Raw genomic sequence first — 27423 nt, 5'->3', positions numbered from 1 at the left:
TGCTTTATGTGACAAGGTTGCAGTTACATTACAGGTGATGCCTAAACTTCAGAATGCCAAAATCGCTTTAATCAGTCAGACATATTCAATTAATCAGCAGAAAATTGGCAAATGGTCACATTATGGGCAAAATTATGCATTTAGTTTCCTGCTGTCAGTAGATATACAATCAGAGTTTAGCAAACGTCAACAAATTATTGTTGTTTCAGTGTGTGTGTGTGTGTGTGTGTGTGTGTGTGTGTGTGTGTGTGTGTGTGTGTGTGCCCAACGTTCACGCAGCTCTCAGTAGAATTTTCCAAGCGCCCAGTGGAGAATCAAGGTTTCAGAATTGTGCAGCGCAACACTTATTTAGAATGTCCTCAGGTAAGACTGTCTTCATTTGCAGCCCATTAATCAAAAGCAGCAGAAAACACATACATTTACACCTACAACCACACACACACACACACACACACACACACACACACACACACACACACACACACACACGCACACACTGCCTCAGGTTGACATGAAGCACAGATGATTAGCTCTAATGGGAACCAGACCTGCAAATTTGGTTTGCTCCCTCTCTCTTTCTCTCCCTGTGTGTGTGTGTGTGGTGTGTGTGTGTGTGTGTGTGTGTGTGTGTGTGTGTGTGTCCAACTTCCTCTACCCCCTGTCTTCTCCTGGGGTTTTGGGTTAATGTAAACCAGCTCTTGTTACCCTGTTATAAGGAACTTCAGAGAGGGATGAAGGAAGAGAGACAGAAAGCTGAAAGTAGCAAAAAGGAAATAAACACAGGCGGGCTTCTCCCGGAGCGCTTCAACATCCAAATAACAACTCCAAATAAATGCTCTTTTACCGGCCCTGAAAGACACAAGGAGGGCAGGAGGGCTTTGAATTTTCTATCAGTTAAGGGCTGCAAAGTGAGAAGATATAATGCGTGGGAGAAAGTGGGTGTCAGCCATCAAAGACTCGATCAGAACACACTTACATCCAGAGAACCAGATGCCGTCACACTGATAACAGGAGTCGCTGCTTCAAAGCATCAAAGTGATGGTAGGGGATCTCTGTCTGTCTGTCTTTTCTCTTTGTGGAATGTGTTTTCCTCTCGGAAGGCGTGAAAAATGTATGTATAACCTGTGTGTGTGTGAGAGAGAGCGTGTGTGTTTGTGTGCGTGTGTGTATGAAAGCCTCAGAGGTGACATTCCTCCGTGTCAGAGCAACAGCCTCACATTTAAGATAACATGGCCACGGTGATCTGAGGGTGGGAATTGATTCCCCCCAGTGGTTGGAGAGGGCCCCGGGTCAGAGTTGATGGTTTTACCTTCCGCACGCAACGCACGGTGTGAAAACACGGGAATATTCCCATAATCATCCCTCGACAAACCCACGGAGAGACGTGCAACAACACCTCGAGGCGTTTGTGTTGACGTCAGGAGCTTTCATGTTCCACCGATGGGACGTCCCACGAGGGTCTTTTCAGCATTCTTACTCTGACATTGTGTCATTTAAATATTTATGGGACATTTAAGGGAAGGGGAGGGGCTCTGGTCCAAGACAGTTAAAGGTAATGAGATCATTTCCGTGCTGACCCGTGGATCTTCGGGGGACATCTGGGAATATGGTACATGTCTCCTGCCCCTCCCCACATTTACCCCATTTCAACAGACCACCAACTAATTATAGCTTCCCCAGATCCCTGAGCTCTAAAAAAGAGTTGGCCACGAGTATGAGATGTTTACTTTTTGGCTCCTCCGCTTTGGATTCATTAAATGGGAATTTATCAAGAGCCAATCATAAAGTTCTAAAGTGCTGAGCCTCTGAAAAGTGACCCTTAGAGTAGAGAATGATTAATACTGTTTATCTAATCACTTAATGAATACCCAGACAATTAGCAGGTATGCTTTCTTTCTTCTTTCTTTTTTAATTCAAGATATTGCCAAATATTTACAACAGTCGAAATGTGCAGCCTCCCGCCCCATTAGACATTCTGAGGAGCTCCCCAGAAAATAAATAACTTTCGTCAGAGAGGGAGAGAGGAATTCATATCATGTGTAGAAAAATAAATACAGAATACTTCATTTGCTGTGTTGTCACAGGGAATGTGGAATGAATTGTCGGCCTTCTCTCACATTTCAGAGACAAAGCGTCTCCTCGGAGATCATTTTATTTTCACAACATTCATCGTCGCAGTGGTCTGCAGCTTCATATCCGTCCCGTCTTGTCCTAAGTGCTCCCTCGCAGACATTTCCAGTTCATGCAAAGGGAAATAAGAAAAGCCCGCTCTCCATTGAAGCCTGAAGCACAGGGACCCTGCACGCTGCACCGCGTGTGGCCTGTTTCAGAATATCTCCAGGACTGGCCTGTTTCATCTGTCCCCCTCTCTGAATCATCTGTGAACACAAGAAGGAGAAATACAGCACATATTAATAGGTTGATTGAAGCACCCAGGATCTAGGACGTCCCAAGGATGGAGAGTGAATTCTTAAATATCTCTAAAGGAAATTAAATGGTTTTAGAAAACAGCTTCCTTGTTAATATTTCCCTCTATTTATAAAATGTACAGAACCAATGTTGATTTCACAACAAATCAAACTGATTGAATTGATCAGGGCAGAAAATGGGCCACTGTGCATCTGACTTCGGTGCGTAAAAACGCGTGGGCACATTTTGGCACCACTCGTTTTAGTGTCAAAAAGGCTCGTTTTAGTGTCTAAAAGGCACCTGGCGCAGCGTAACGTACCATCCAGAGCAGCAGCTAGTGGGACGTGGTGGACAAGGACCAGGCGCCCCCCATCCTCCACACTGAGAACGCGTAGCTGAGTCGCTCGTGCGCCACGTAGCTGCAGCTGGTCCCTCGCCCGTCCAGCTCATCGCTCTCCAGAACCTGGCACAGAAAGTCGATGTACCGGGCCGCCAACTTCAGCGTCTGAATCTTGCTCAGCTTGTCCGACGGGAGGGTGGGAATGATCTTACGTAACGACGTAAAAGCTTCGTTGAGGGACTGCGTCCGCTGTCGTTCGCGTATGTTGGCCAAGACGCGCTGCGTCTGTAGGTCATCGAAGGAGAGCTCCGGGCTGCTGCTGCCTTCGCTGCCACCGCTGCCAGCGCTGCCTCCTCCACCCTCGCTGCTCTTCCTGCATTTCTTCGTCCCGGGGCTCGGGCTCTCCGTGTCTCCTCCTCCTCCTCCCCTCCCGAGCTCCTCCTCGTCGGCCGCCGCTTCCTCGCACCTCTGCGAGGCAGCTGACGCTCGGTCTCCTCCTCGCTGTTTCCCGCACTGTCCATCGGGGAGCAGTCCTCGTCCCGCATTGTCTCTTCCAATGTGTTTCTGCCCGATATTGGACTCCTGTTATCACCCCAGACCGGAAATTCCTGAACGTCAACAAACAGTCGCAGAAGTAGAGAGGTGTCTGCCAAACTGGGGTGACCGGGGCTCTTATAGCGGGGAGCGGGCTGGAGGATTTTTGGGAGGGCTGTGATTGGGCGAGAATGGGTGTAACATAATACTGCGGGAGAGGGAGAGTTCCAACTTTAATATCAGGAATGGGTTTTTTTGGGACATGCAGGCTCCTCTACACAGCACTTTGAGAGAGGGGGGTGGACTCGGGGCGCGTCGTTATTAAATCACAAGACTCGACATTAACCTGCCCCGCCTTCACTGTAGATCGTGGCTACATCTCAATTTGCTGATAATATACCCAAAACGAGAATCTCTATGCGTGTCGGTCTGTCGTGTCAGCGCGCATTTGTGCCATTTTTGTGTTTTGCCCCCATCCCAAAACAAACCGGAGAACTTCTCCCCAAGTCTCTTGTCTACTGTCTCTCTGTATCAAGTCTGTCTCTGTGCAGCGGTGAAAAAATATCATTCCTACTGAAACACAGGAGGTTGTCACAGCGGGAGTTTTCTGCTCGTAAGCAGAAGCCCGGTGTTTATTTTCCCGTTAAGCGTCTCCGCGTTGAGCCCCGCGATTAAGCGGGCCCGACTCCCGCGGGGATGAGGACACAGCGGGTCAGGTTTAAAAGACGGGCCGTCCCAGGGAGCCTTCTGGGCGGGTCCGTCCTAACAGCGGGGTCGCTGAAAGGCGGCGTTCTGTTGGAGAGCAATGTAAACACTGGACGTGATAGAGATGGATGTGTGTGTGTGTGTGTGTGTGTGTGTGTGTGTGTGTGTGTGTGTGTGTGTGTGTGCAGCCTTAGATCCAACTCCAGCAGATGTGGTTGGAATGGGATCTCGCCATTTTTGGAGGGGGTCATGGTGTAAATTATCTGCCAAGACGCCCCAACATTGATGAGGGAGGATGGCACAAAGCTCGGGGTGCCTGAGCGAACCGCCACAAGGGTCCGAGGGGTCCGGGCCTGTCCCCTACCCCAAACATTTCCTTCGTGTTTCTTTCTGAGGGCGCAGTTTAGCGGTCCAGAGCTGATCTCGTCCCTTTAATTACGCCCCCGGCTCACTTCACACATCGGTGCCAAAGATAACGAGCATTGCGTCTGAGCCAATTGACGGATGGAACCTCGTTTGCACGTGACGGGGCTGATAAAGGTCAGGAGGGAGGGCTTCGGGGGTTCTCCTGCAAGTTCTCGGCCTCACCTGTCTGGCGCCTGCAGACCTCTGTCCAAGGTCCTGAAGCAACACACCTGAACAACCTCCTTACTTTTGTGATTACCTAAAAACGTACATAGAATATATAGAACTTGAATTTAGATTAATAGCTGTAAAACGGAATAATTACGTGATCTAAACGGGTTAAAGGCGATTTAAAACGTGTCTAACGTGTCTAATCTGATAATCGGAGAGAAGACTGGGTTTGAGACGTCTGAAACTGGTTTAAATGTTTTATTTAAGGCCTGCCGGGTTCAAAGTTTTCAACACTGAACCGTCTCACAGTTTGAACGCTGAAGATACATCCAGGGGTTCTTGCGGTTTGGCCACCTCGGTTCAACCGGCAGCGCCTTGATCGGTGCCTTTTTCCTATTCCTCAGTCAATAAAAGTCACGCGGGGCTGCTTTGACCGTGTTGCCTCAGCAGGTCGGTCATGAAGGAGATGTAGACGATGGCCAGCCGGAGCGTGTCGATGCGCGACAGTCTCTTCTCGTAGGCGAAGGTGGGGACTTTCCTCCTCAGCTCATCGAACGCCTCATTCAGGCTGAACATCCGCTTCCTCTCCCGCACGTTGGCCGCCTGCCGCTGCACAACCGTGATGAGCCTCCTCCGTCTGGCTTTACCGGGATGTCCGTGGAACACGCCGCCGTAGCACCTCTGGGCACCCATCACCAAATGCGCGGCGCGCACGCCGCCCCCGTCCGCGTCCCCGCTCCAGCGGTGGTCGTTCAGGCGCATCTGGGTGGTCTTACCGGGCCGCTCGTGATCCACCTGCCCATCTGGTCCCATCGGGTTCAGGTCACTGGCCGAGTTTGTGACGGTGGCATCTCCAAAGTGGCCTTGCATCTCGACACTCAGTGGCGGGGTCTCTAAGAACGCAACAATTATCTAACCGCGCCAGACACAGACGGTCCCGAACCGAATGAAACCATTTACCACACAACGGGACCGGGGCGGAGGAGCATCTCAACAAGTGATCCCAAACTTTAGCAAATCCGGTCGGATCAGCGTTATATCCTATTGGCTCAAGTCCAAGGGCCTTTCCTGCTGTTTTAATAAGTCGCCTATGCCTCCTCGCAGCGTGGCCCTTCTAAAGTCTCCTCTTATCTCCGAACAGAGTCCATTTCTTACGTTAGTCAGCCGCCGAATGGGTGGAATCCGCTAAGTGGCGCTTTAAAAAGAGAAAGGTAAGCTGGAGGTGATGCGCGGTCCTCCTGCGGGCCCTTAATGAGCTTCTGAAGAACGGAGGCTCTTGACAGAGGGTCATTCGGTGCTGTTTGCACTCTCTCCTGCGCTTCAGAGGCTACATAATGACACTTTTATCACTTAAACAGGCCGGGAGAAGACCAAATAGAACATTCCCTAACTGTCACTATACACCATCGGCTTTTCTGTTGCAAATTAAAGCAAATAACTGTCCGTTCCCATGGCAGAGCAGTTCAGACACTCACCGAGGGAGCTGCTGACTTCGCGCCAATGCTGACTGATGCAAGGTGGCGCAATTTAGTTATTAGATATTTTCATGGCGGTTAGGGCGGCTTGACGTGTCATTTACCGAATTCACATTTTTCATTAGCATTTGCTCATTTGCTTTAAGTGTGAGTGAGAAAGTACACAACGTTCTCCAGACTTTTGGTGTTTGAGGATTAAATAACCGACTCAAGGGCAACTCAACTATTGTGGTTAGGGGGAGCAGTCTGGAACATGCTGAGCTCAGCTTAATACGGTGCTTTTAAAACCCACTGGTGGCTATTTATTCCACAGGCATATTCATCAAAACAAAATGATTTTATTAATAGTTTTGTGGATTCTGATTTGTTTTTAAAGGCAGTGACCTGTGAGGATGCATATGATATCTTTGAGGGTTCTGAGGAGCCTTTGCTGCATCAAAAATGTGTAAGTAAAACACAAGATAATGATGCTGTGATAATGCAACAGTTAGCAACGTGAGTAAGAGCATCATCACGCATTTGCATCCTTTTTATCTAAGATTAAGAGAAGAATTGGTTGTAAAAGCTAAGTATTGGTGAGGATAAACATTACTCCACTCCAAGATGTTGACTTTTCATAGTGTGACTCAATAAAACTCAAAACTTTTAATACGTTTCCACTATTAAGACAGCAGCAGCAGTAATTCAATCGTTTTTATTCCCCTAAAGTGATTTCAGGCACTTTGCTCCTCAAACCTGACTCATATCTTCTTGATCTCCTGCTTTTCTTCTCTTTCCTGCTCTCTGTTTCGTGGGCAGACGGAGAAACACGATGGGTCGTCCCGGCAGTTGTCATGGAAACGTTGAGAAAGCACAGCTGGGTGGGAGAAAATGAGGTAATCTCACCCTGGGGCTGCTGGGTAAATATTGGTCTTAAATAAGAAGTAAAACCCCAAAAGAGGCATAAACACACACACGCGCACACGCACACACACACACACACACACACGGGGGGGGGGGGGGGGGCATTTCCTGCTCTCCTTTGTTGTTATTACACAGAAATAAAATATCGTTTGTGCTGTCAACAGTGGATGTTTGACTGATCGCACCTTCTTTAAGAATCTGTCTTTTCACGTCAAACATTTAAAAATCTGCTTCCTCGGTATCTTAGATTTTGCCAGAATCAGCATTTTTAGCATCATCACTTCCAGGAAGCTTCATGTTTAGCTACATGCAGTCATCAGCAGCCGCCGGTGTCGGTGGGCTTTATGTGGGGTTTTGTTTTTCTGCAGCTTCTGTTGACTTTATACTGAATTTATGTCGCTTTTTTCGCCTCCCTTTAAGTGGCATTGGTGTAATTTCTGCTGCGTGTGCCGAAGCACAGACTGGGGGTTGTAATCTGAATTACTGACTGTAAATTCTTTCTAAATTCTGGCCCTATCTTTTACAACGGCTCCTCCAGTCGTCCTCCAGTAGTTCCCTTAAAATCCAGGAGAGCTCTGCTCCAGTTCAGACCTGTTCTCACCATGTAAATCTGCCTCACTCCTCCTCCTGCCCAGTCCTCAGTGTGCTATAAGAACACAGCCAAATCTCTCCCACCACCACTGTAAATCTGAAACTGGACACGTCTCGCTTGTTCTGCTCCTCTCTCGGCGTCTCCCTCTCACTCGTCTCCTCCTCAGTGTTCCCGGGATCCTCCCTGTTGCACAGATTAGCGGAGACGGCGGCAGATTTTACTTCCTCTCAGCGCAGACGGCCTGACGCGTAGCTGCATGTTGGCTGAATATAAAAACTCTCTTGTGCGTGTGTAAAGTATCTGAACGTTGGAGAGGGTGGGAGGAGACGAGGGGCAGCGCAGGGGATGAGTTTAACTCTTGACCTCTGTCAGTCCGACTCTCCACACCCAGACGCCGACTCATTGGCTCGCTCATCCCACCGGCTCCTGCTTCCCGGCCTCCCATTGGCCGCCCCGGCGTTGAGTCACGGCGGGTGTTTACGCGTCTGGGTGGCGGTGAAACGTGTGTCCGTGCATGTGGAAGTTGGAACGGGACCCCGCTGCATCTCCACCAGCCTTTCCAGATCTAATCCCACGCCTCCCCAGCTCCTCCATTCCGGATTAGACTAAAACACCCACATGTACCGATCCATGTCAGCACCTTTCCTCAGCCCCTCTGACTGCTGTTTATTGTTTTAAGGCTTTTCACTGTGTGTTTTCAGGGTGTCGTGTTTCACTTGTTTTAACAGTCATATTCTCGACCGCGCGCACACTCAGAAAAGCCGCCCGTGACGATGACACAGATGTCAGAGACGCCCCCCACAGGCTCGTCTCCCACATCCAAGCATTCCCTCTGCCTTTTGTGAGTCGATTCCTTTTTAGTCACACGCCGCAAACTGTGTTTTACAACAAGAAGCAAAAACGGTTTCGGTAGCATCACCTTGGTCACGTCCTCAGAAGTTTGGGGTGACACGTTAGCTCCTCTGGAATGTTTAACATAAGTTAAAGTTAAGTCAGCACGTGCGTTTTTAGCAGATCGTTGTTGGTAAATCTCAGTTTATGAAGACCCCATTTATGCGACTTAATGGCTAATTTTTAACAGTGTTTCCGCTTCAAATGTGAGGCGTGTTTGTTATACGCAGGCCCTTCTTTTCTTCTTGAATTTGTGTCCACAGTGTTTTTGCCGCCCAGGTTCTTCTGTCCTGGACCTGCAGCTCTGCACGTTCACGAGAAAAATATGCCAGTAAAACATTTACTTGTATCCTGGGTTTGTCCTCCAAAACTTCGTGACTAAACACGAGACACTTTTTCCTAGGAATAACAGTCAGTCCCACACCCTCTTTTTCTCTTTCTGTTTTGGGCTGACTTGTTTTGTGGGAGTTTGAAGCTGAGGGTCTGTGCTCTTCTTACCCCTCCTCATTACTCCCCTCCTTTCAGTAGATTTATATCTCAGAGCTAGCAGATACTCATTAAACCTCTTCTGCACATTACACAAATAGTTATTTTCACCTTCAGGCCTGTGCTAATTTGCCTTAGCTTCATGTTTCATGAAACCAGCACAAATGTGATAAAACCCTGTCTTGGGGCTTGTGTCCCTGCCTCATCTCTATGGTGACGTGAGTGGAGGAGTTACAGTTGGATCTGAACACTGTCTAGACGTCTAAGAGCCTCCCAATAACTGCTGATTAGTCTAAAACCTTTTAATTTCAGAAGAAAAACCAGCAAGGGAGGAGTGCAGGCATTCACACTCACCAAACACAGCTGAGTTTAACACACAGTGTAACACAAACATGGGAAAATACAAACCCCAGGTTAATGTGGAGTCCCTCAAGGCTCTATGTTCGGCCCGATTTATGTCTCAATGTAATATTTTTCTGATTGACTTAAATACTTCTAAAATAACTTTTAAAAATGTAATCTAAGTATCTGCCTTCACGGCCACCTCTAACCCCACAGAGAACCTCAGGTGGGCGGAAACATGGGACAGAATCGCAGCGACAACTGATGTTGCGTAATTAATAGTTTCATTAGCTTGCTAATGGATGACTCCCAGAGGTGTCAAAATGGGTTTTTACCATGAGGAAAAACACACAAGCTCAGTTCCCTCTGGCGAAATTGGGTAACAGTAAACACACATCTGTCATCTCCTAGGTTACTGGGGGTGGCGGGTGCCAAGGAAACAAACTTAACTATGGGAATCCGAATCACTAAGAAAGAAGTAATGTTGACTTTCAGGGTTAACGGTGTGTGCATGTGCTGATGCATCAGTGTGTGTGTGTGTGTGAGTGTGTGTGTGTGTGTGTGTGTGTGTGTGTGTGTGTGTGGACACTGACCCCTTGGGAAAAAGTTTACCGCCTGAATCTGTCCGTGCGAGCTGAGCGTGGGCTGTTTATCTACCTGAGGGAGCATAAAAACAGAGATGCAAAGCAGAAGGGACGAAAAAAATCCCCCAAAAATGCCTTTGAAAACACCATAAAGGGATTTCATGGATGTCAGTAGGTCTGTGAGGGACGAGCTTTGGTGCGTGCGACTCGGCCCGGGCAGCACCGCGTTGGAGGATATATAGCCACGGTTGCACGACTGGTGGAACGCTTAAGCTTTTATGACCGGCGGCCTTTTGGGGCGCTGCAACAGACCGCAGCACTGACCACGTAACTAATTAAGCCTGGCCAGTGAGAGCGTGCGAGGGTGGGGGTTCAGGGATCGTGGGTTGGTGAACGTGGTGGGTGTGCGGGAGTGAATACGAGTGAGTAACGAGCCCGTTAATGTGCGGCAGAGGTTGTTTTTCATATACGTGTGTGTTCTGATCCTGGATCGGTGACTATGAGAACCGGCAGCTCTGCTTCAGACTTCTGGGGCGCTTTTATGTAGGAGTTGTCTGGCCTGGAAATTCTGACACATGAAACAGAGAAGAGCCAACCTACACACACACACACACACACACACACACACACACACACACACTGAGGACTCCTTGAGAAGACCAAAGTGTGGCCTGTGCAACAAAATCAACACTCCTCTTATTGTCTCATCCCTCTTGCTCACCCTTGTCCTCTCTCTGTGTGAGGATCATGAAGATAAACTACCCACCGTGCTCAGATATGAGAGCCCAGTGGCAGGACAGGAGGGGGAGGCGGGAGGGGGTGTGTGTGTGTCATAACTGGAATGTGTGTGAACTACGCACCGCCTCCAATAAATCAAGGACACAAGTTAGGGAAGTAGGAGGACGGACATCAGGGTGGGGGGAGGCAGTTTGAAGGAGGAACGGCAAGATAAATAAGTGGTGACGGAGGGAGGGGTGCAGGTGCATGAGAGGTGTATGTGAGATGGGCTTGGACTCAGGGGGTTCTGGATGACAGTCAGGGGGGAGCTGGAGCCGATCCAGCCAAAGGGTTAGAGCTAACACGTTTTGTATCATTCTTAATAAAGTAGGATAGTTAGTGGATCAAAACGCATCCCTGGCACCTCTTCCCATAGGGTGATTTAAGATTCAAAAACTATTTTAGACATCAATTCTAAAAAAATCTTTGGTCCCTATTTAAACAAGCTGCTGCATAAAAGTTTAAAAAGAGGGATTTTAAGCTTATTTAGCCTCAAAGCTCTAGTTACTGTACAGAAAATGGTCTAAAATTCAGTCCAAAGAAAAGCTTTGCTTTACCCCAACCTTTATCTAAACATGCCAAAGTCTTCAGGGATCTGATTTATGGAGCACAGATGCGTACGATCACATGTGACCGATGACGACGAGCCAAGTTAATTACGGCTCTTATCTGCAGCTCCTGATAAGCCCTCAAACTCTTCGCACCTCACAGTTTATGAGGCTCCCCACCGATGAGCAGGGGTGGGAGGTAAAGAAAACACTGAGATCTTTAGGCTGTCTCTCAGCACTTTTATCACCTGACACTTAACGCCCAGCATTTAAGAGCTAGTTTTGTGAGGAAAATGAGCATAAAATCTAACAAGAAGCCCCTGTATTCAAAAATGGGATTGTTCCTTTTCATGTGGGATATGCACTGAATATTTCAGACCCATTTTTATTGGTTTTCAGCCCATTAAAGACCACAAACATCAGTATGAAATCTGCGAAATAACAGGATGAGACACCACTAACAGTTGCCTCTAGTTTTTACATCATCCATTACAGTGAATGAAACTTCTGGACACAACTGAGCCAGAAAGATGTAAACATCAAAGAGCGTTCTGGATATTAACACAACTAAGGCACATGGGGAAACAGGGTTGTTTAAATAAGGCAGGCGGTCTTGTCTTCCTCCTTCCCGGGCTACGGACCAGACCATTGTGTTTATTTTCTTATCGGAGTGGACGCTGGAACCCTTAATGTGTGTAACCCAAACATGAATAAATGTTTTGCTCCCCCTGCAGGTGAGAATCGGAACTGCACTATAGCGAGAGCCGTTTCCAAGCAACTTGAGACAAACATGACGGGCTTTGCTAGCTAAAACTGTCTGTACTTTTACAAGCACATTCTTTATTATTGCAGGGTTGATCCTGATGTGTGGGATATGCAAAGGAAGCAATACATTCGGGATTGGATTGCTTATTTTTAGGCAATCTGCTCAATTCCACTTTTCCTCTTCTTTGACTTTTTAGGCTCAGGACCATCACCGACGCTCGATGTGATATCTGCGGCGGGCTCGTGTTTCCTCTTTTTGTGCGGCTTGTCACTCTGGTAACCACTGTCACTGCCGTGGACCTCCATGACCGACACCTGAACCTCCTCGTCCTTCACCTCCTCCGGTTTCAGATGTTTTTCTTTCTTTCTTTTCTTCTTTTTCTCACCAGTTCCGCTTTCGTCGTTCACCGCCCGTTTCAGTTCTGTCGCGCTGGCGTCCGGCTGGATGCAGGAAGAATCTGTGACTTCTTCTGTCTCCTCTTTGATCTTATTTTTCTTCTTCTTCTTTTTCTTAACGGTACACTCGTCTGTGGGGTCTAGGTTCAACTCCCCATTTGCTTCAGTGTCTGATGGGTTTGGTTGGTCTACGGTGATGCTGGACTCTGAGGTCTCACCAATAGCCAGCAGTTCCTGCACCCTGAGATACACGCAGACGCACACAGTCATCTGTAATCAAAGAATAAACTCGCACACAGGGACCCACAGAGCCACACAACTCACCTGGTCCTGTCCAGCCGTCCGCGGATCAGCAGCACCCCCACAGTGTCGGCATCGAGCGCAGTCACCTCAAATTCCAGCTCTGCTCCAATTCTTGGCCCTGCATCGCGCCATGTTTCCATGGGAACAAGGTTGGGTTTGGGAATGCTGGCGTTGAAGCAGCCGTGCACCAGGCAGCCGACGTGGCTGACCCCGAGTTTGTTTACTTTGCCCTATGAGCAGAGTTGGATTCAAAGATAACGGCTAAAAGAAAAAGACCCTTGCAAAGATTCACGTCACAATTTTCGTAGGTGCAACTATTCAAATCAGAGCAGTGAGTTATTTTTTGTTATTTATTGGTGTGCCAATGCAGCAAATGTCAGAAATGCCTGCAGCTGCGGAGGCCGTCAGACATGCTCAGTCAGAAAGGTTCAGCATTCCAGGCCCATCCCAAAGCTCCTGAAGCGAGTCTTCAGATATAAACGGGGGCCGAGTAATTCCTCAAAGTTCCTGGCTCTCGTGGTGGAAAGCCATAGTTTGCACAGCATCGGTTTTATTTATCTGGCACACATATTTCTGTTGTTCTGCCTTGTACGGTTCCAAACTTCCCAACAGTACCACAACAAAACTGAAATGGACGATAAGACTGTGAGTCTCACCAGCAGCTTCTGTCCCTTCCTGGGCTGAAAGAGAATGAAATCCGCCAGTATGTCCATGTGGATGTAGCCGCTATCGTTGATGATGTCCCCATACTGGCCTAGTATCCGGATGTTGTCATAGGCCAGAGGGACTCCTTTTAGACTGCGAGAGAACACACAGCAGGGTGATTATTAAAACAATGATAGGATATTTTTTTATTGTGAACACTGCACCATTCGCATAAAAAGGGAGATAAAACCGAAAACATGACTGTGCATCCTCTACATTTAAACAGCATAACCTTGTGCTATACAATTTTAGGATATTTTCAGTCCAATAAAAAAACATTGTAGTGCCCGAATTATGACTTCCGTAAGCCACCAAAACACTAGTTCTTAATTAAGTTTAATAGGGTTTCACGGGGTCATTAGTTAGAGGACGATTTCAAGAAAAAAAAGATGAATTTTACATCTGTGAGAACTTGAGCAGTTGGGTTTGCAGCTCTCCTCGGATGCCCGACCTCTTCTTGCTGAGGTAGACGGGCGGCAGGGTGACGTGCCTGCGGTGCGTGTTGAGCACCAGGCACGAGTACGGCGCGGACAGGAGCGCGGAAGCGGCTGCGAACGATGGGATGGAGCTGAGGACGGCGTCCGCCTCTGGGGCGATTACTTGCGACTGTTCGGGGGGCTGGTCCGGAGAAGCCCCGGCGGAGATTTCCACAGACATGTTCTCATGTTTCGGCTCGCCCTCAGCATGCTCCAGGTTCGCCATGTTGTTTACGAAGACCGGAAGTCAAGCGTTTTTCTAGTTCCGTTTTGTCAAAAGTGCCCGATTCTGCCGCCTACTGCGCAGGCGGTGAAATTACATCAGAACGTGATTACACATGTGAAATTGTAAATACCACTTTAATAACTAAACTCATCAAGTTTACAAATTATTTTTTATAGTATTACTTTAAATTACACTTAAATATAAACCACAATTGAGAAGAAAAAAGAAAAGACAGGGCGTTTTCTCGTGACAACATGCCCTTTGTTATGTAAATAATAAAGGTGTTTTTGCAAGGGTGGTGCATGCCTCATCTCACGTGATGTGATCATTGATTTTGTGCTGGGATCTTAATGACAGATCCAGATCATCAGGGTGACCTCAGTTGTCAGTTAGAGAGAGAGAGAGAGTATGCTTGCATGGAATGTCTAGTGTTACTGATGACTGAGCATCTATAGCAAGTGACACATTTCAGCACTTTCTCTCTCTCTCCCCTCCTCTCTGTCTTGCTCTCTTCCACACACACACACACACACTCACACACATGTACCGTGCAGCAGAAGAGATCCTCTCCAGGGCTGCTATGTCTGTTCTCTCATAGAGAAACAGTGACATTTGTTTCTTAGTCAGTCAGGGTTCCTTGCAGCTTCTCCTGCCATTAGCATCATTGAGCGTGTTCTGATGATCGTCTAATCGACAACTTTATCGTCTTGAGCTGTCCAGACTTTTGGACTTGTTACATGCAGGCAGTAACTTTCAAACGCAGCTCCAATATCGCAATATTTTGCAATCATTTAAACGACTTCATTTTCTCACCCTTAATTTAATTCAACGTTGTAAGAAGCAGTTATAAAAATACATGTGCAGTAGGTATATTATAGAGATACAGGTAGATTCCAAGCATGGATATACAGTACAGCTACTGCACATTCCTGTAATGTCTGGTCATAGCATTCAATTATCCACGGATACTCTGGGGATCCAGAGTTCATGGACACATGAGAAGACATATAAAACATTTAGCCTGAAGTAGAGCTTCAAAGCAAGTTAATCAGCTCGCATGCTTGGTTTGTGCTTGTCACATTGAGGCGCCTGACTGGGTGAAATCTGCTCTTCCTGCTCATTATCGTCCTCCCTCCTCGTCACCTAAAGGTCATCGGATGTCACGCGGCCCTGTGCCACCTGAGTTAGTGTTGGATTGGATTCAGGTCTGCATAAGAACGGAGAAGCACGATTCCTGTTGGATGGAGCGGGCTCACGGGGAATAGAACCCTTCACCTCCTGTGATTGGCTTCTGTTTTCTGCAGGATGCAGGAAATATTCTGTTGTCGCTGACAGCAGGAGCTCCGCAAACTGTTTCTGCGTCAGCGTTTCAGTGGCACAACGGAGTCACGGTGTTTCCGTCGCATGCCCGTTGTAGGAAATCTGCGGAATTCCATTGCTGGAGTTGTCCAGGATCTCCTGTAGGGAGCAGGACAGAGTGAGGTGACCAAAGCCAGTGGAGAGTCCGCTCCCTGCTCAGCTGACCACTGACCTTCTCAGCCATCTCGTGGGAGTGGTGTAGCGAGTGTTCCCTCTCGTGGAACATCCTCTGCTGCTCGGAGGAGGCCAGACGGCAGGTCAGCCAGGTGCATAAGGTGCAGGAGGTAATCCCTGGAATGTTGGAAATAAGGTGGGGAAATGAGGATGAAATCTTTTGTCCAGCCGTCAATTCAAGAAACGTTTTAAATATTGTTTGCGCCGGACTTTTTACTTGAAGTGACAGCAAATTTTAAAAGCCAGGTGGCGCTATTAGTCCTAGTGAGGGCGTCAAAAGTGATTATGGTACAAAATCGTGTGTCTGGAAGATTAAAAGATTAAATTTACTTGGTTCCTAAGACTGGATTCTTAAAAGACGCCGCCCCATTGCAACGATGACGGGGCGCTAGTGTCTTTGATAGAGGATTTACCCAGACAGGCCAGAGTCATGGCGGCCAGATGGATGGAACTGGCGGAGTCTGGACGCTTGCTCAAAGCTCTGACAAACTGAAAGTTGAGGATCCCACCGATCAGCCCGCAGATGCAGCACGCTGAGAATAGGATCATCTGGGGGGCAGAAGGGCAGAAGTGCCACCAAACAAAGACGATGCACAGATTAGTGATGAGTGAGTTATGGAGGGTGACTGGGCCCAGTGCTGCACCAGCCCGGACAGGCCAGTCCACAACTGGACCGCCATCGAACCTCTGCTCTCCGGAATGCTTGGGAATCTCCCTCCATCTTTCTTTTTTGCACTATCCAGCGATGCCTTGTCTCAGTCTCCATATTTCATCAATCATTCTGGGATGGATTGCCTCATTTAAATCGTAATCAACTATAGAGAAACGAGAGGATCTCTGGAGAGGATCCCACTCCTGCTGGTTTCGATGGAAAAATCAATTCTACTCCACACTAAAGTGTGTGTGTGTGTGTGTGTGTGTGTGTGTGTGTGTGTGTGTGTGTGTGTGTGTGTGTGTGTGTGTTCAGGTACTTTTTTGTTGTGCTGATGCCTTTAGTGCCTACAAAAACATGGGCAAATTGCATCTCCAGTTTCAGCCATTAACCGGTTAAGTGAGGAAAGGAGTCCGTAGTCAAACCATAACCTAATGCTCTAACCCCCCCGCCCCACCCCCACCCTCCCGCAGGCTGGCAAGGTCGGACATTCCCGAAGGTGGAGGGCATCAGAGCCCTGAGGGGTAGATAGGGGCGAGGCAGAAGGCACCGGGGTAAAGAGGGCAGGTGCGTCCGTTCCAGCACATCGTTGCGCTGACATTGATCCATCATTAGCGCTCCGCCTGCAGGAGCCAGTCGGAGAGGGAGAGAAACCCGAGGACCCGCGCACACACCGCGAGGTGATCGCCGAGCAACTAAAGATGGAGAGGAGGACGGACAGAGAAGTGACTGCTTGTCTCCTCCGGTTCCATCACGGGTTCTGACCGAGGCACCAGCGCACGGTGTCACCGTCGACTATCGCTTCCACTGCGTTTGACAGCTGACAGCGATAGATAGTAGCTGCTTCAGTGGAGAACATGAAGACATGAAGTGGCGAAATCATTTGAAACATTGTGTCTTTGAGTAGAGCGAGCGGGTGTACTTACAATAAGACCCGTCCTCTTCCACGCGCACAGCACTCCGCACAACCCGCAGACCAGAAACTATGAAGAGAGGATTGTGACATCAAAAAGTGAATTGATTCACTCCCGGGGCCTATGTTAATGTTCTAACTGGTTAATAACTCACATCTGAAGTCTTTCCTGCATAGATTTAACCAGATCAGTCCCACCTACCTATGGACTGAGCAAAACCAGGCCTGCATTAGCGTGTCTTGCCCGCCAGGGGGCGCTGAAGTTGCGAGCCGGCCAACCTGTAATGTTAACGCAGCTAAATGCTGAAGATCATAAAGCCTGTGGAAGATTAACGACCTTTTATCCGTCAGTGTTTGGATCATCGGTTTGGGTTTTCAATGCTTTTTCAATGCTCCTGGAAAGTTTTGATACATATGTGACAACAGGTGTCGTTCCAAGAAGAAAAAGATGAGGAATAACTTCTGCTTTCTCCACCAACAGGAGACATTAATTCTTAGCCGAGAGGGCAGAGGGATAGCCGCTGCTATCAATAGTATAGATCTCTACAGTATATATATCCCTCCGCCCTCTGTTAACAGCTGCTCGGTGCTCATCCTGGTCACGGGAGGTGCAGGAATGCACGGTGAACAGGACACCTCCAACCCAGAGCCTTTATACTAGCGCATAAAGTCCAATATTAAGAGATTCTGTCTATCAGTCATTACTAATCTTTGTGTGGTGGAGCTCAGAACCGCCGCTGTGATGAAGAAGCAACAATCTGTGGCTGATCTGAGCATCTGACCGGGTCATCCATCCATCCATTGATCAGCCCCTCTTGATAAACAGGCGTTGCGTAACACCTTAGTAGACCCACCCTCACACACACACACAAACTAGCAGTCATAATGAAGAAAGATGGTTGTTTTCATCTACCAAAAATAACTTTAAGCCACCCTTTTCCCCTCCGGAGCAGAATCTAAAGCTTGGAGCGGCCTTGCCAGAACAGGAAGTTAGATATTAGCGTAAAAGCCTGAACTCCCAGTCCGGTCCGGTCCAGCACAAGTGAAGGAAATTGATCTCTACTTCCAGCAGAGAGGGATGAATGTGGAGACTAAATGACTGCAGCAGCTTACGGAGCTCTCATCGGCATCTCGTTTAGTTGACGCACGGAAGTGAAACCCAAATAAATCTGAGAGCAGAGCTCCGACTGTATCATTTAAATCGCCTGCAATTAAATAAAATCTGTACGTTCTTAAGGGTTCAAGCTTGACGGGGTTTGTTTGTTCCTAAAACCTGCGTAGCAAAACAGTAATAGAAGATAAGAAAGAAGAAAAAAACATTTTTATAAATAGTTTAAGTCGCTATTTTAAGTTGTCCTATAAAGTTTAATATCGCGTCCCAACAGAATAAATTGGTAACAAAGAAAAGGTGATTTCATTTGGAGAATTCCACGACGCCAGAGGAGGGAAAGGAAGAACAGAAAGGACAGAAGTTACCCCCACATTCCCGTGACCTACACACATTCCGCTCCACACGGGCGAGGCGTCCCCCTGCTGCGTCCGGAGCTGCCCCCGGACCCGGCTGATGCCCACGGCCCCCAGGATGATGCTCGCCACCCCCAGGCCCACCTCCGCCGCCGACAGGAACAGGAGGCTCCACAGGATCTTGCGGCTGGAGCACATCGCGCCCCGGGCATCGCTCCTGCGCCGGCAGGAGGAGAGTCCGCTCCGCTCCGCTCCGCTCCGCTCCGGGCGGATCCGACTGCGACGCGGCTTCACCGCCTTCGGTCCGTGCGTGCCCGAGGGCGTGCGCGACGATGGGATTTAGTTCGGAAGCAACTGGGAACGCTGGAAGTTTTGTTTTCCTCCTGCTCTGTTAACTGGAGAGCGCGTCTGGTGTTGTCCTTGGTACTTAAGCAGCGCGCACACACATACACATACACACACACACACACACACACGCACGCACACACACGCACCAGAACCACCCAGAGCCATAACGCCTCCGTGTGGAAACATTCAAACCATGCAGCCAATTATAAAACGGAAGCCTTTTGATTTGATATCAGTTAATATGAGAAATAAATTAAATGGAATTCTAAAAATTAATGTGGAATCCAAAAAAAAAAAAAAAAAACACCACAGAAAGCAGCTGTAGCATCTCCACGATTTCGTCTCCGTTTATTTGAGGGTGTCGTTGGTGTTTTGACCTGTAATTAACCCGGAAGTGACCCCGGCTCATCTGACGCTGGAGTCGCTTAGTTTCATAGCACGAAGCAAACAGCAAAATTAAAACAAACAAACAGGAAACAACGTCACCAATGGCATTAATTGTATTAAATACAGAGTCATAAATCTGCACTCAAGTCTAGTATTTGGACCCAGATAGGAAGACCTGTTTTCCACATTCCTCAAGTGTGGGCTGAAGGGTGCGCTGTTCGGGGGGGGGGGGGGGGGGGGGGCTTATTATCCATGAAAGGAGGGGATTTGCCTTGGTGCCCCCCGAGGCCTATTATAAAGATGAAATCCAAACCGGTGGAGTCAGACCTCCCCTCACCACCAGCCTGATTAGCCCAGTTTGAGATCCGAACCTCCTCTTCATGTGCGCGCCCCGCCAGCCGTCCTCTCTTAATCTGGTCCAAACACCTTTAATCACTATTTTCTTTCTGACAGTCGGACCCTCCCGAGCTCACGTTGCACAAAGATGAGCTCATTACAGCGGAAATCAATGCCGCGCGCTTCCATTAGCGCCTCGCGCCTCCCGTGAGGGGTGAGCGCTCAAAGCAGGAGTCAAAGGTGGCGCCCGATGGACCAGCGGGGTCCACGTCCCAGCAACAAGACCTCCCCCTCGCCCTGGGTCCCTGCTCGGCTCTGCAGCAGCTTCAAGCCTCCTATTAACTATTTACCACACACACACACACACACACACACACACACACAACACACACACACACACACACACACACACACACACCTCAGAGCAAACATGCACTTGCATCGGTAAGTGAGAGCTCCTCTTCCTGAAGTGAAATCAGATCTTTCTGCCTCTCAGCAGCATCTCCCCTAATTCTTCTTCGGGGCTATTTTTTGCGCTCTCTCCCCCCCAGATTAAATCCCCGACCGGACTAGATTCAATTTTCCCCTTTTGTGGAATGTGAGTTTCGCATCACCTGCCGGAGACGCCGAACCAGCATCTTATTGCAGTTTCTTTTGAAAAGGCCTGTGCACGAGAAAGGAACGTGCACAATTACTGTCCTATAATCCCGGCTGTCATGAAAGCTTCTTTGAGCCTTCGCTTCGAGGACAAAAGCTGTCAGCCACACCTCAGAGAGTGTGACACACACACACACACACAACACACACACACACACACACACACACACACGGGAAACTTGTTTCCTGTATCACAAACACGTCGCAGTATTAGAATCTGACGATTATTGTTGTTATTGTCGATGAAGCAGCAAAAACTAGAGTATAAAGACGTTTTTCTTTCTCCAAATATGGCCGCCAACCCGCCAAAATCGTGCACTATTAAAACGAATTGAAGGGTCTTATCGAGTGCTCATAAGTTGTGTTTTCAGTGTTAAAACGCCGACAGACAGCACGAACGGTCGAAACAGAGGGACGAGCCGCTGACCCTGACGTGTGACGTGGCTCTAACGTTCATTTCTGCTGCTCGCCATGTCTGGTCGACCTCTAACCTCCTCGCTCGACCTCTAACCTCCTCGCTCGACCTCACGCCTGGCAGAGGAACGCGACCCTCTCCTCGGCTCGGCCTCGTCTGCCGTTATAAAACAGCTTCCACTTGAAGAAGCTCATCAAAATCCTGTGCTCTGGGTCTAGGCTCAGCAGAAATTCGGCCAGTTTGGCGGCATCGGGCACGGCGCCCGTGTAAACCGAGGGCACGAATGGAGCCACATTCCCGGAATTCCTTCTCGCCCCGGCCAGAACTCTCGCACCACGGAAAGGCTCTGTGACGCAATCCCGGTGCAGACGCAGGTAGAACTGGCAGCTGCTGGTTCTCATGAAGCAGTTCTGGCCGGCCCACATGTTGGAGGATCTCTGCAGGACGCCCACGTCGATGCGCTTCCTGGGCTCTCTGAAGCATCTCCGACCCGATTCCCTGATCCACGCCACCGGTTCCATCTGGGGTCCATCCGGGTTCGGCCTCAGATTCAGTTTCCAGTGAACGTGGAGCTCGTTGTCCCTCCTGTAGGTCAAATTTAAATGGAAAATCCCTTCAAACATCTGGCGCTGGCCTGCAGGCAGGAGCGCGTTAAAGCGGGCGTCCCTGGGAAATCTGGAGGGGGGAAAGGTGAGGAGGTCGTCGTGGACTCTCCTGTGAGCCGCGGGTCCTTGTGGTTCCGTGGATGAGGATCCGCAATGGGCCCGGCCGCTGCTGTCAGAGTCACAGTCCTTTAAATCCAGTGTTTTGATTCTGGGCCGGAACGACGTCTCAGGCGTGTTTTGATTGGCCGCCACGGTTGAATTGGCGCGTTGTTCTCGTGCCACTAAAGCGGTGGCGTTGGCCGTTTCTCCAGGCGTCGCCCCCCCACCTGTCTTCGGAGCACCGGACTTACTGTACAGGAACAACATGAGTCCAGTCAGGGCGACCACGACTGTCATGGTGACGCTCCAAACCATGAGGGACGCCATTAGAACCCTGCGAGACAGATCCCAAAGATGCTTTATCGCCACTGAAAACTCACCAATCTCAAAAAAAGGATCGTGTTACCTGGAGCTGGACTCAAATCCCGTCTGGAAGGCGAGCGACAGAAACCGGACTGCACAGGTCTGCGGAGCTGAACGTGGCTGTTCTCTTCCTCTGGAGGTGGTTCAGTCCCATCCGCCCCACCTTAACTCAGCCAGCGCTTCCTCTCCTGAGAGCTCACTTTTATTAGAGGCGACACGTTTGAGATTAAAAAAAGAAAGAAAAACAACCCCCCGTAACAGTCAAACCGGCTTTCACAAATAACTTTACCAGGCTCTGGAAGAAAGAGAATGTGATCCAAAGTCAAACTGGTTGTAAAGTCTACATAGCCATCACCTCATCATGCTCTGAGATAGTTGCACACAATAGAGTCTATTACACAAACTACACAAAACCACACCTTGCTGAACAAATTGTGCCACAACCTTGTATCCACTGTGAGCTGAAAACCAACAGCGCGTAGTCATACTGGGGCCACACTGGTGTCCATGGCTACAGTCCTGGATCGTAATGGTGGTAAACAAATATAACAAATATAACAGCAGCGGCGTGGCTGCAGTCGTTCCTGTCAGCTGTCACCTGAAGAGTGCTACCTGTTGGGAGTGTCCTGCAATTCACAAGCATTGTTGCTTCGGAGGGTGTGAACGTCAAGAAGACGCACGTGTAAGCAGCTGTGACCGCAACATCTGTCGCCCAAGCGCACACGCGTGTGTGTGTTTTGCTGTGTGTAGCTGCAAAAAAGGTTTAAGCCAAAATTTAAGCTGTAACATTAAGTGTGAACATACGAGTCAGACTTCAGATTAAGGGTAAAACAACTGTATTAGAAGAGTCGTTCTCAATCATTTCGTTTATTCATCTCAGTCCTCCCTGCGGTTCTCCGGGGTTCTCTTGTCAGAAGGTAACTCAGTTTTTACTGTTTTATGACTAAAGGAGTCCTAGTGCAAGTCATCTTCTTAAGATCTGAACAATCACTTGAACGCGGCCATGATGCTGTGTCACATATGTAATTTGCATGTCCCAAAAGGCTTAAATTATTATTCCAACATCCATCAACTCAACCTGTTTCTTCATGGTTTCCTTTACATGCCGTATCTGGTCTCGTGCGCCCTCGTGTGGCCGCAAACTGTCAGGACAATTTGTGCATTACTCATTTTCTGCATTATTTCACCAAATCAAAATGATTTCAATGCTTCCATCAGTCTTCACCACATAGATAATATAAACATGTATCCTTTTGCACGTCCCAAAATATTAAATAACAATTCCAACACCCACCAACTACTTTATTGGTATTTCCATCACTTGGAGCTAATCGTGTCTCCCTCTTGTGGCAAGAAAGTGTTATAGCAACTGATGCATTATTCAAAATATTTTTATTTAGATGTGAAGGAAAAGTCTGCCAACCTTTTCAAATGTCATTCGTCATTTAGGCACTACGCACAAACAAAATAGTTATTTATTTACAATTTTAGCAGAATTTGCATAAGTGGAGACGTAACGCTGCAACAGTCAATGCGGCGCAGATAAAAAACTGTTCTGCATCAATAAATCAACAGGCATCAACAAGAGCTATAAATAAACTTCATTATCAGCAAACCAATCTTATTGTCTCTATAAGAAAAAACACAAGATTCCCCCAAAACCCTAAACATATGGAGATATATTAAAAGTATTTATGGAGTGTTTTGAATTCATCTTGAACCCGAAATTAAAAGAATTTAAAGAGACTGAAATGAATTAAAAGCTCTTCTTTTTATGCACTTATATACTGTTTAAAGGAACTTATATAAAGGAAATAGAATTAATACGCACACTATATGATCAAATACAGGAAAACATTCACAAGGATCCAATTCAAAAATAAAACACTCAATACTGGAGAAGGTTTCCAAACAGCTTATGGACTGAACCAATAAATAAAAACGCAGCTCGGTTCTTCTGACCGCCCTTCAAACGTGACCATATCGGGCCGCCCAGCCGACCCGGGGCTACCTGTCCCCCCGGCACTGGACCACAATGGTCCCCGCCACCACGTCGTACACGGTCCTGTTGTGCTGGAAGAAGAGGAGCGTGATGAAGACGGGAAAGAGGAAAGCGATGGAGAAGTTCTTATTGAGCGCCCGAACCGTGGACCTGCGGACGAGACGGAACAGGAAGTTACGGGCAGACTCGCTCCGTCTTTGGACCAGGTCTTCGCTTATGTCCTGGCGTCTACCACTCACGCGGAGAGGGAGACGCTGGAGGCGGGGACAACAAGAACCCGGTTGGGTCGGACCAGCGTGGACGTGTCGCACGTCACCACCCGCAGGCCGAGCAGGAACTTCCCCGGCGTGGCGCCGCCCGCGCCCCAGATGCAGAGCGTCTGATTGGACAACAACATTTTAAACAGGCAGACCCAGGGGTCATAAAGCGTCGGCCCGAGGGGAGCGTCCCGGAGCTGCCCCCCCTCCCACAGGGGACCCAGACACCCGACGCACCACCAGGGAGCTGCTGCATGACTTCACCTCAGGCAACTCCTCGTGCAACGTTGCATCACTGTCCCCTGCGGGACGCGACGCAGCGCCGCAGGAGGGACGCGACCACGGCTCATGGACGCACCTCATAGACGCACACCAGCACCCTGTAGACCAGGGCGACCACCATCATCTTCTGGAGGTCCTCCATCGACGTGTTCTCGTCGATCTCCTCCACGATGAAGTGCGTGATGAACCTGGCAATGTCCCTTCAGAGGAGAGAGGGTTTGTCTTCCCCCAGCAGGGTCCAAAGCCCTTCAAAGCAGCGTAATAAGCCCTGCACTCACTTCATACCGCTCAGGTGCATGATCCACAGCACGATGGTGGCCTTCACGCAGAACAGGATGAAGAAGTCCACCGTCTCCGCCAGGAACCTCTGCAGAGGAGAGGGAATGGTGTACTCCTGTCCTGGAGACAGAAAAAGGGCGTCCACGAGTATTGGAAAGCTTCTCCTTTCCACACCAGATGATCCAGATGAGTCTGAACTTTCATTGTTGATCTTTCCGGTTGACTCCCCCCGTACAGGGCAATTATCCAGCGTTATAATATGAACTAAACTGCCATAAAACATGCAGTAACGGACCTTTTCTGCGGCACAATTTCCAACTTAAAAGCGGTAATTAGAGTTTAAAGTACAAGCGTATAAGCTTGTTTCCGTTTAAGAACCCATGACCCAGATTACGACAGAATAAACAGCTTTCCATCACACACCTGGCCGGGCCGGAGTCTCGGGGGCCTGGTTCCGCCCGCTCGCAGCACCGCCTGGATGAGCCGGGGACGCCGGGGAGCTGACAGGGACCGGGTAGCTGTACCAGTTCCGGGTGTCGAACCTCTGCTGGCCGGCGGCGGAGGCGTGCGCGCCCGCCGCGGGGGCGCTTGTCCCCGGCGGAGGGAAGGCGGAGAGGCACAGCCAGCTCTGCCAGCCGGCGTAGCCCCAGTACGACTGCCAGATCCAGCGCTGCAACGTCGCGCAGTACTCCGTGGTCGCGGAGGTCTGGGGCGGTTTAACGGGGAGGTCACGGCTGGTGTCGCTCCCGGCAGAAGCAGACATGTCTGGTGCGGTGCTCGGGCTTCTTTACCCCGGTGGGCAGATCTTCCGTCGCCCCGGTGGAGTCCAGCCTGTTTCCGGTTGCTCTGCGGCACAGCGCTAGCTTAGCTAAATGTCTGTAAATACGGGGGTTTCTGAAACCTGCGCCGGTGTTGAAAACTCTTCTTCCCGACGGTTTTGTAGATTAGGACAATTCCTTTGATTAAAATAATGTAGTTTACCTAAACCAAGATGTCTGCTGAAGAAAAGCTGTGGAAAACTATCAAGTTTAGGGGAAATGTAATATCAGTCTCCCCTGCTGTCATTAATGGTAAAATCCATTTAAAGCCGCTTCCTTCATTATAGTATTTTAAATCCTCACAGAAGTTCAATACACTAGTCACTTATTTTATTAGGTGCTTATTAAATGACATTGGCTGAGTTTTCCGTTTAAATAAGGTGACTCGTGTTTTTGAATGCTTTATTTATGAGGGTAATTCCTTAGGAACAGCGTGTAATGTCGAACAATACAGCACATAAGCCGAAAAAAGACTAATCAGTACAAAGACTGCAGAACAAAGGGCAAGTCACACTGCAGCAAAGCAAAAGTGAAACAATGAAAACCAAGAACAATGGACGACTCAACCTGGTGTCCTTTTAAACTTTATTGCTCCTGTCTCTTGCTGGATTCTGCCGTTGATGCAATGGTTCACACCGGCCACTAGAGGGCAGAAGAGGCCATTATCTGCGGCCCCGCACGCCCACGATGAGGTTAACGATCCGCGTCACTTTACTGACCCACCTAAAGCTCTGGCTGCAAAATAAAACCACTTATTGTTGTAGCAAATTGTCCTCTATGTATTCTCAAAGCAGAAATTCCTGCATCGTGCGGGCGCGGCTTGCTGATGGTGCGCCGGAATGTTGGAATGGTAAGGTAACACCTGATGCATGAAAAGCTGTGAATGTACCCACACCCCGCCCCACCCCACCCCACCCCACCCGTTGCTCCCTCCATCCCTCCCTCCTCCTCATTGATGCCTGGTGATGTGGGGAGGGTGGCCGAGCCAAATCAGTGGTCTGGCACACTGGGGCCATTAGGGTCAGAAATTCTGGAAAAGCTGCTGCGGAAACGGATTTAATTCAAAAGCTGCCAGCAAGTCAGCTGATGAACCCCTCCTCTACATGCAAACACAGCTTTTCTTCTTCTTTAAAGACTCTTATTACCACCCCTGCTTTCACAAATACATCTAGAAGATTTTCCCCACTTATTCACCCCTCTTAGCGTCTCCCACCTTTAAGTTCCTTTTATTCTTCTCTCCCTCCTCCCTGGTGATGGGACGCTGCTGGTTTGGGGGTGAGGGGTGACCGGAGGGCTGTATTTGCTGACTGTGCTGGCCAGCCTCGGCATGTTAGGCGTTAGGTCTGTAAATTGTAAATGACTCTGCCCGAAGTTTTGAATGGAAGCAGTGAGGCGGACGCCGATGCGAGCCCAATGAGTGTGATCCCCGTCAACAGAGGCCGTGCGATGACGGGGCCCAAAAGTAATCGGCCCCAAATAAAAGCTGTGTCCGGCAAACGCTGACCCCCGTGGAAACCGGCAACCTGGGATTATGAAGTGTGTGTGTTTGTGCATCTGTACACAGGGAGCAGCAAAACACACATTTCACTAGTGTGGCCGAATCAGGTGGTTCCTCCCGACTTCAACGGAATGTTGGAGGGATAAGATTAGGTTTTAAGGTGGAGGTTAGGTGGTGGTGGTGGGGGGGGGAGGGGGGTTCTAGGAGCTTGGAGACTGTTCTTTTAGAAATGGTACCAATTTTAGATGCAACTGAACAATTTTATAAATCAGAATTATCAGACAACTTGAATTAAGAGGCTGTAGTTAAATGTAAAACTGTAATTAAATTACTTGAGTTTAAAAAAAAGGACTACTTGGCAAGATTTAGACACATCAAACAAGCGTTGCACCCCCCCACCACGCACACACACACACACACGCACACACACACACACACGCTCACAGAGCTGGCATGCACATTAATGCATGCGGGACCAGCAG

At 48.8% G+C, this 27423-nt stretch overlaps 5 protein-coding genes across 8 annotated transcripts; all 5 read right to left on the bottom strand.

Moving 5' to 3' along the window:
- Window positions 1-1884: 1884 nt before the first annotated feature.
- twist1a (twist family bHLH transcription factor 1a) lies at window positions 1885-3415 on the bottom strand. Its single transcript, XM_057021377.1, is given in 3 exon segments — window positions 1885-2378; window positions 2729-3159; window positions 3162-3415. Coding segments are annotated over 2 exon segments (549 nt in total). The 5' UTR covers window positions 3295-3415; the 3' UTR covers window positions 1885-2378; window positions 2729-2743.
- Window positions 3416-4803: 1388 nt separating this feature from the next.
- LOC130518626 (helix-loop-helix protein 2) lies at window positions 4804-6033 on the bottom strand. Its single transcript, XM_057021382.1, has one exon. The coding sequence runs from the start codon at window positions 5432-5434 to the stop codon at window positions 4979-4981; it is 456 nt and encodes a 151-aa protein (XP_056877362.1). The 5' UTR covers window positions 5435-6033; the 3' UTR covers window positions 4804-4978.
- A 5467-nt stretch (window positions 6034-11500) lies between these two features.
- polr1f (RNA polymerase I subunit F) lies at window positions 11501-14059 on the bottom strand. The gene is made up of 4 exons (XM_057021326.1): window positions 13732-14059; window positions 13283-13424; window positions 12648-12856; window positions 11501-12564 (listed from the first exon to the last, which is right to left on the bottom strand). The coding sequence occupies exons 1-4, from the start codon at window positions 14031-14033 to the stop codon at window positions 12078-12080; spliced, it is 1140 nt and encodes a 379-aa protein (XP_056877306.1). The 5' UTR covers window positions 14034-14059; the 3' UTR covers window positions 11501-12077.
- Window positions 14060-14837: 778 nt separating this feature from the next.
- Window positions 14838-22469, bottom strand: LOC130518607 (transmembrane protein 196). Of its 4 annotated transcripts, XM_057021353.1 has the most exons (6): window positions 21849-22182; window positions 18629-21776; window positions 17145-17201; window positions 15980-16115; window positions 15565-15683; window positions 14838-15491 (listed from the first exon to the last, which is right to left on the bottom strand). In XM_057021353.1, the coding sequence occupies exons 2-6, from the start codon at window positions 18791-18793 to the stop codon at window positions 15420-15422; spliced, it is 549 nt and encodes a 182-aa protein (XP_056877333.1). In that variant the 5' UTR covers window positions 18794-21776; window positions 21849-22182; the 3' UTR covers window positions 14838-15419. The 4 variants fall into 4 exon arrangements, 3 of the variants coding, with proteins under 3 accessions (XP_056877333.1, XP_056877332.1, XP_056877331.1); XR_008948079.1 differs by lacking the exons at window positions 14838-15491; window positions 15565-15683; window positions 15980-16115; window positions 17145-17201 and having other exon boundaries at window positions 19266-20008; window positions 20042-21776; window positions 21849-22160; XM_057021352.1 differs by lacking the exons at window positions 14838-15491; window positions 15565-15683; window positions 15980-16115; window positions 17145-17201 and adding an exon at window positions 22250-22469 and having other exon boundaries at window positions 19266-21776; window positions 21849-22004.
- A 709-nt stretch (window positions 22470-23178) lies between these two features.
- fam8a1a (family with sequence similarity 8 member A1a) lies at window positions 23179-25485 on the bottom strand. Its single transcript, XM_057021357.1, has 5 exons — window positions 25049-25485; window positions 24625-24745; window positions 24423-24546; window positions 24047-24186; window positions 23179-23957 (listed from the first exon to the last, which is right to left on the bottom strand). Exons 1-5 carry the CDS (start codon window positions 25386-25388, stop codon window positions 23813-23815), a joined length of 870 nt encoding a protein of 289 aa, XP_056877337.1. The 5' UTR covers window positions 25389-25485; the 3' UTR covers window positions 23179-23812.
- Between the last annotated feature and the right edge of the window lie 1938 nt (window positions 25486-27423).

This window comes from Takifugu flavidus, chromosome 21 (assembly GCF_003711565.1).
Source record: "Takifugu flavidus isolate HTHZ2018 chromosome 21, ASM371156v2, whole genome shotgun sequence".
Lineage (NCBI taxonomy): Eukaryota > Metazoa > Chordata > Actinopteri > Tetraodontiformes > Tetraodontidae > Takifugu > Takifugu flavidus.
This window is presented reverse-complemented; position numbering and strand designations above follow the sequence as displayed.

Bases quoted from the DNA above. Each gene is read 5' to 3' on its own strand.
- LOC130518607 (XM_057021352.1), bottom strand. From the start codon at position 21,769: ATGGCGTCCCTCATGGTTTGGAGCGTCACCATGACAGTCGTGGTCGCC.
- polr1f (XM_057021326.1), bottom strand. From the start codon at position 14,033: ATGGCGAACCTGGAGCATGCTGAGGGCGAGCCGAAACATGAGAACATG. The intron at 12,857-13,282 runs GTGAGACTCACA...CTCTGCTCATAG, and splicing joins GGAAGGGACAGAAGCTGCTG to GGCAAAGTAAACAAACTCGG. The intron at 12,565-12,647 runs GTGAGTTGTGTG...CGTGTATCTCAG, and splicing joins GGACGGCTGGACAGGACCAG to GGTGCAGGAACTGCTGGCTA.
- fam8a1a (XM_057021357.1), bottom strand. From the start codon at position 25,388: ATGTCTGCTTCTGCCGGGAGCGACACCAGCCGTGACCTCCCCGTTAAA. The intron at 24,547-24,624 runs GTGAGTGCAGGG...TCTCCTCTGAAG, and splicing joins ATGCACCTGAGCGGTATGAA to GGACATTGCCAGGTTCATCA. The intron at 23,958-24,046 runs GTGAGTGGTAGA...TCTCGTCCGCAG, and splicing joins TCCAGCGTCTCCCTCTCCGC to GTCCACGGTTCGGGCGCTCA.
- LOC130518626 (XM_057021382.1), bottom strand. From the start codon at position 5,434: ATGCAAGGCCACTTTGGAGATGCCACCGTCACAAACTCGGCCAGTGAC.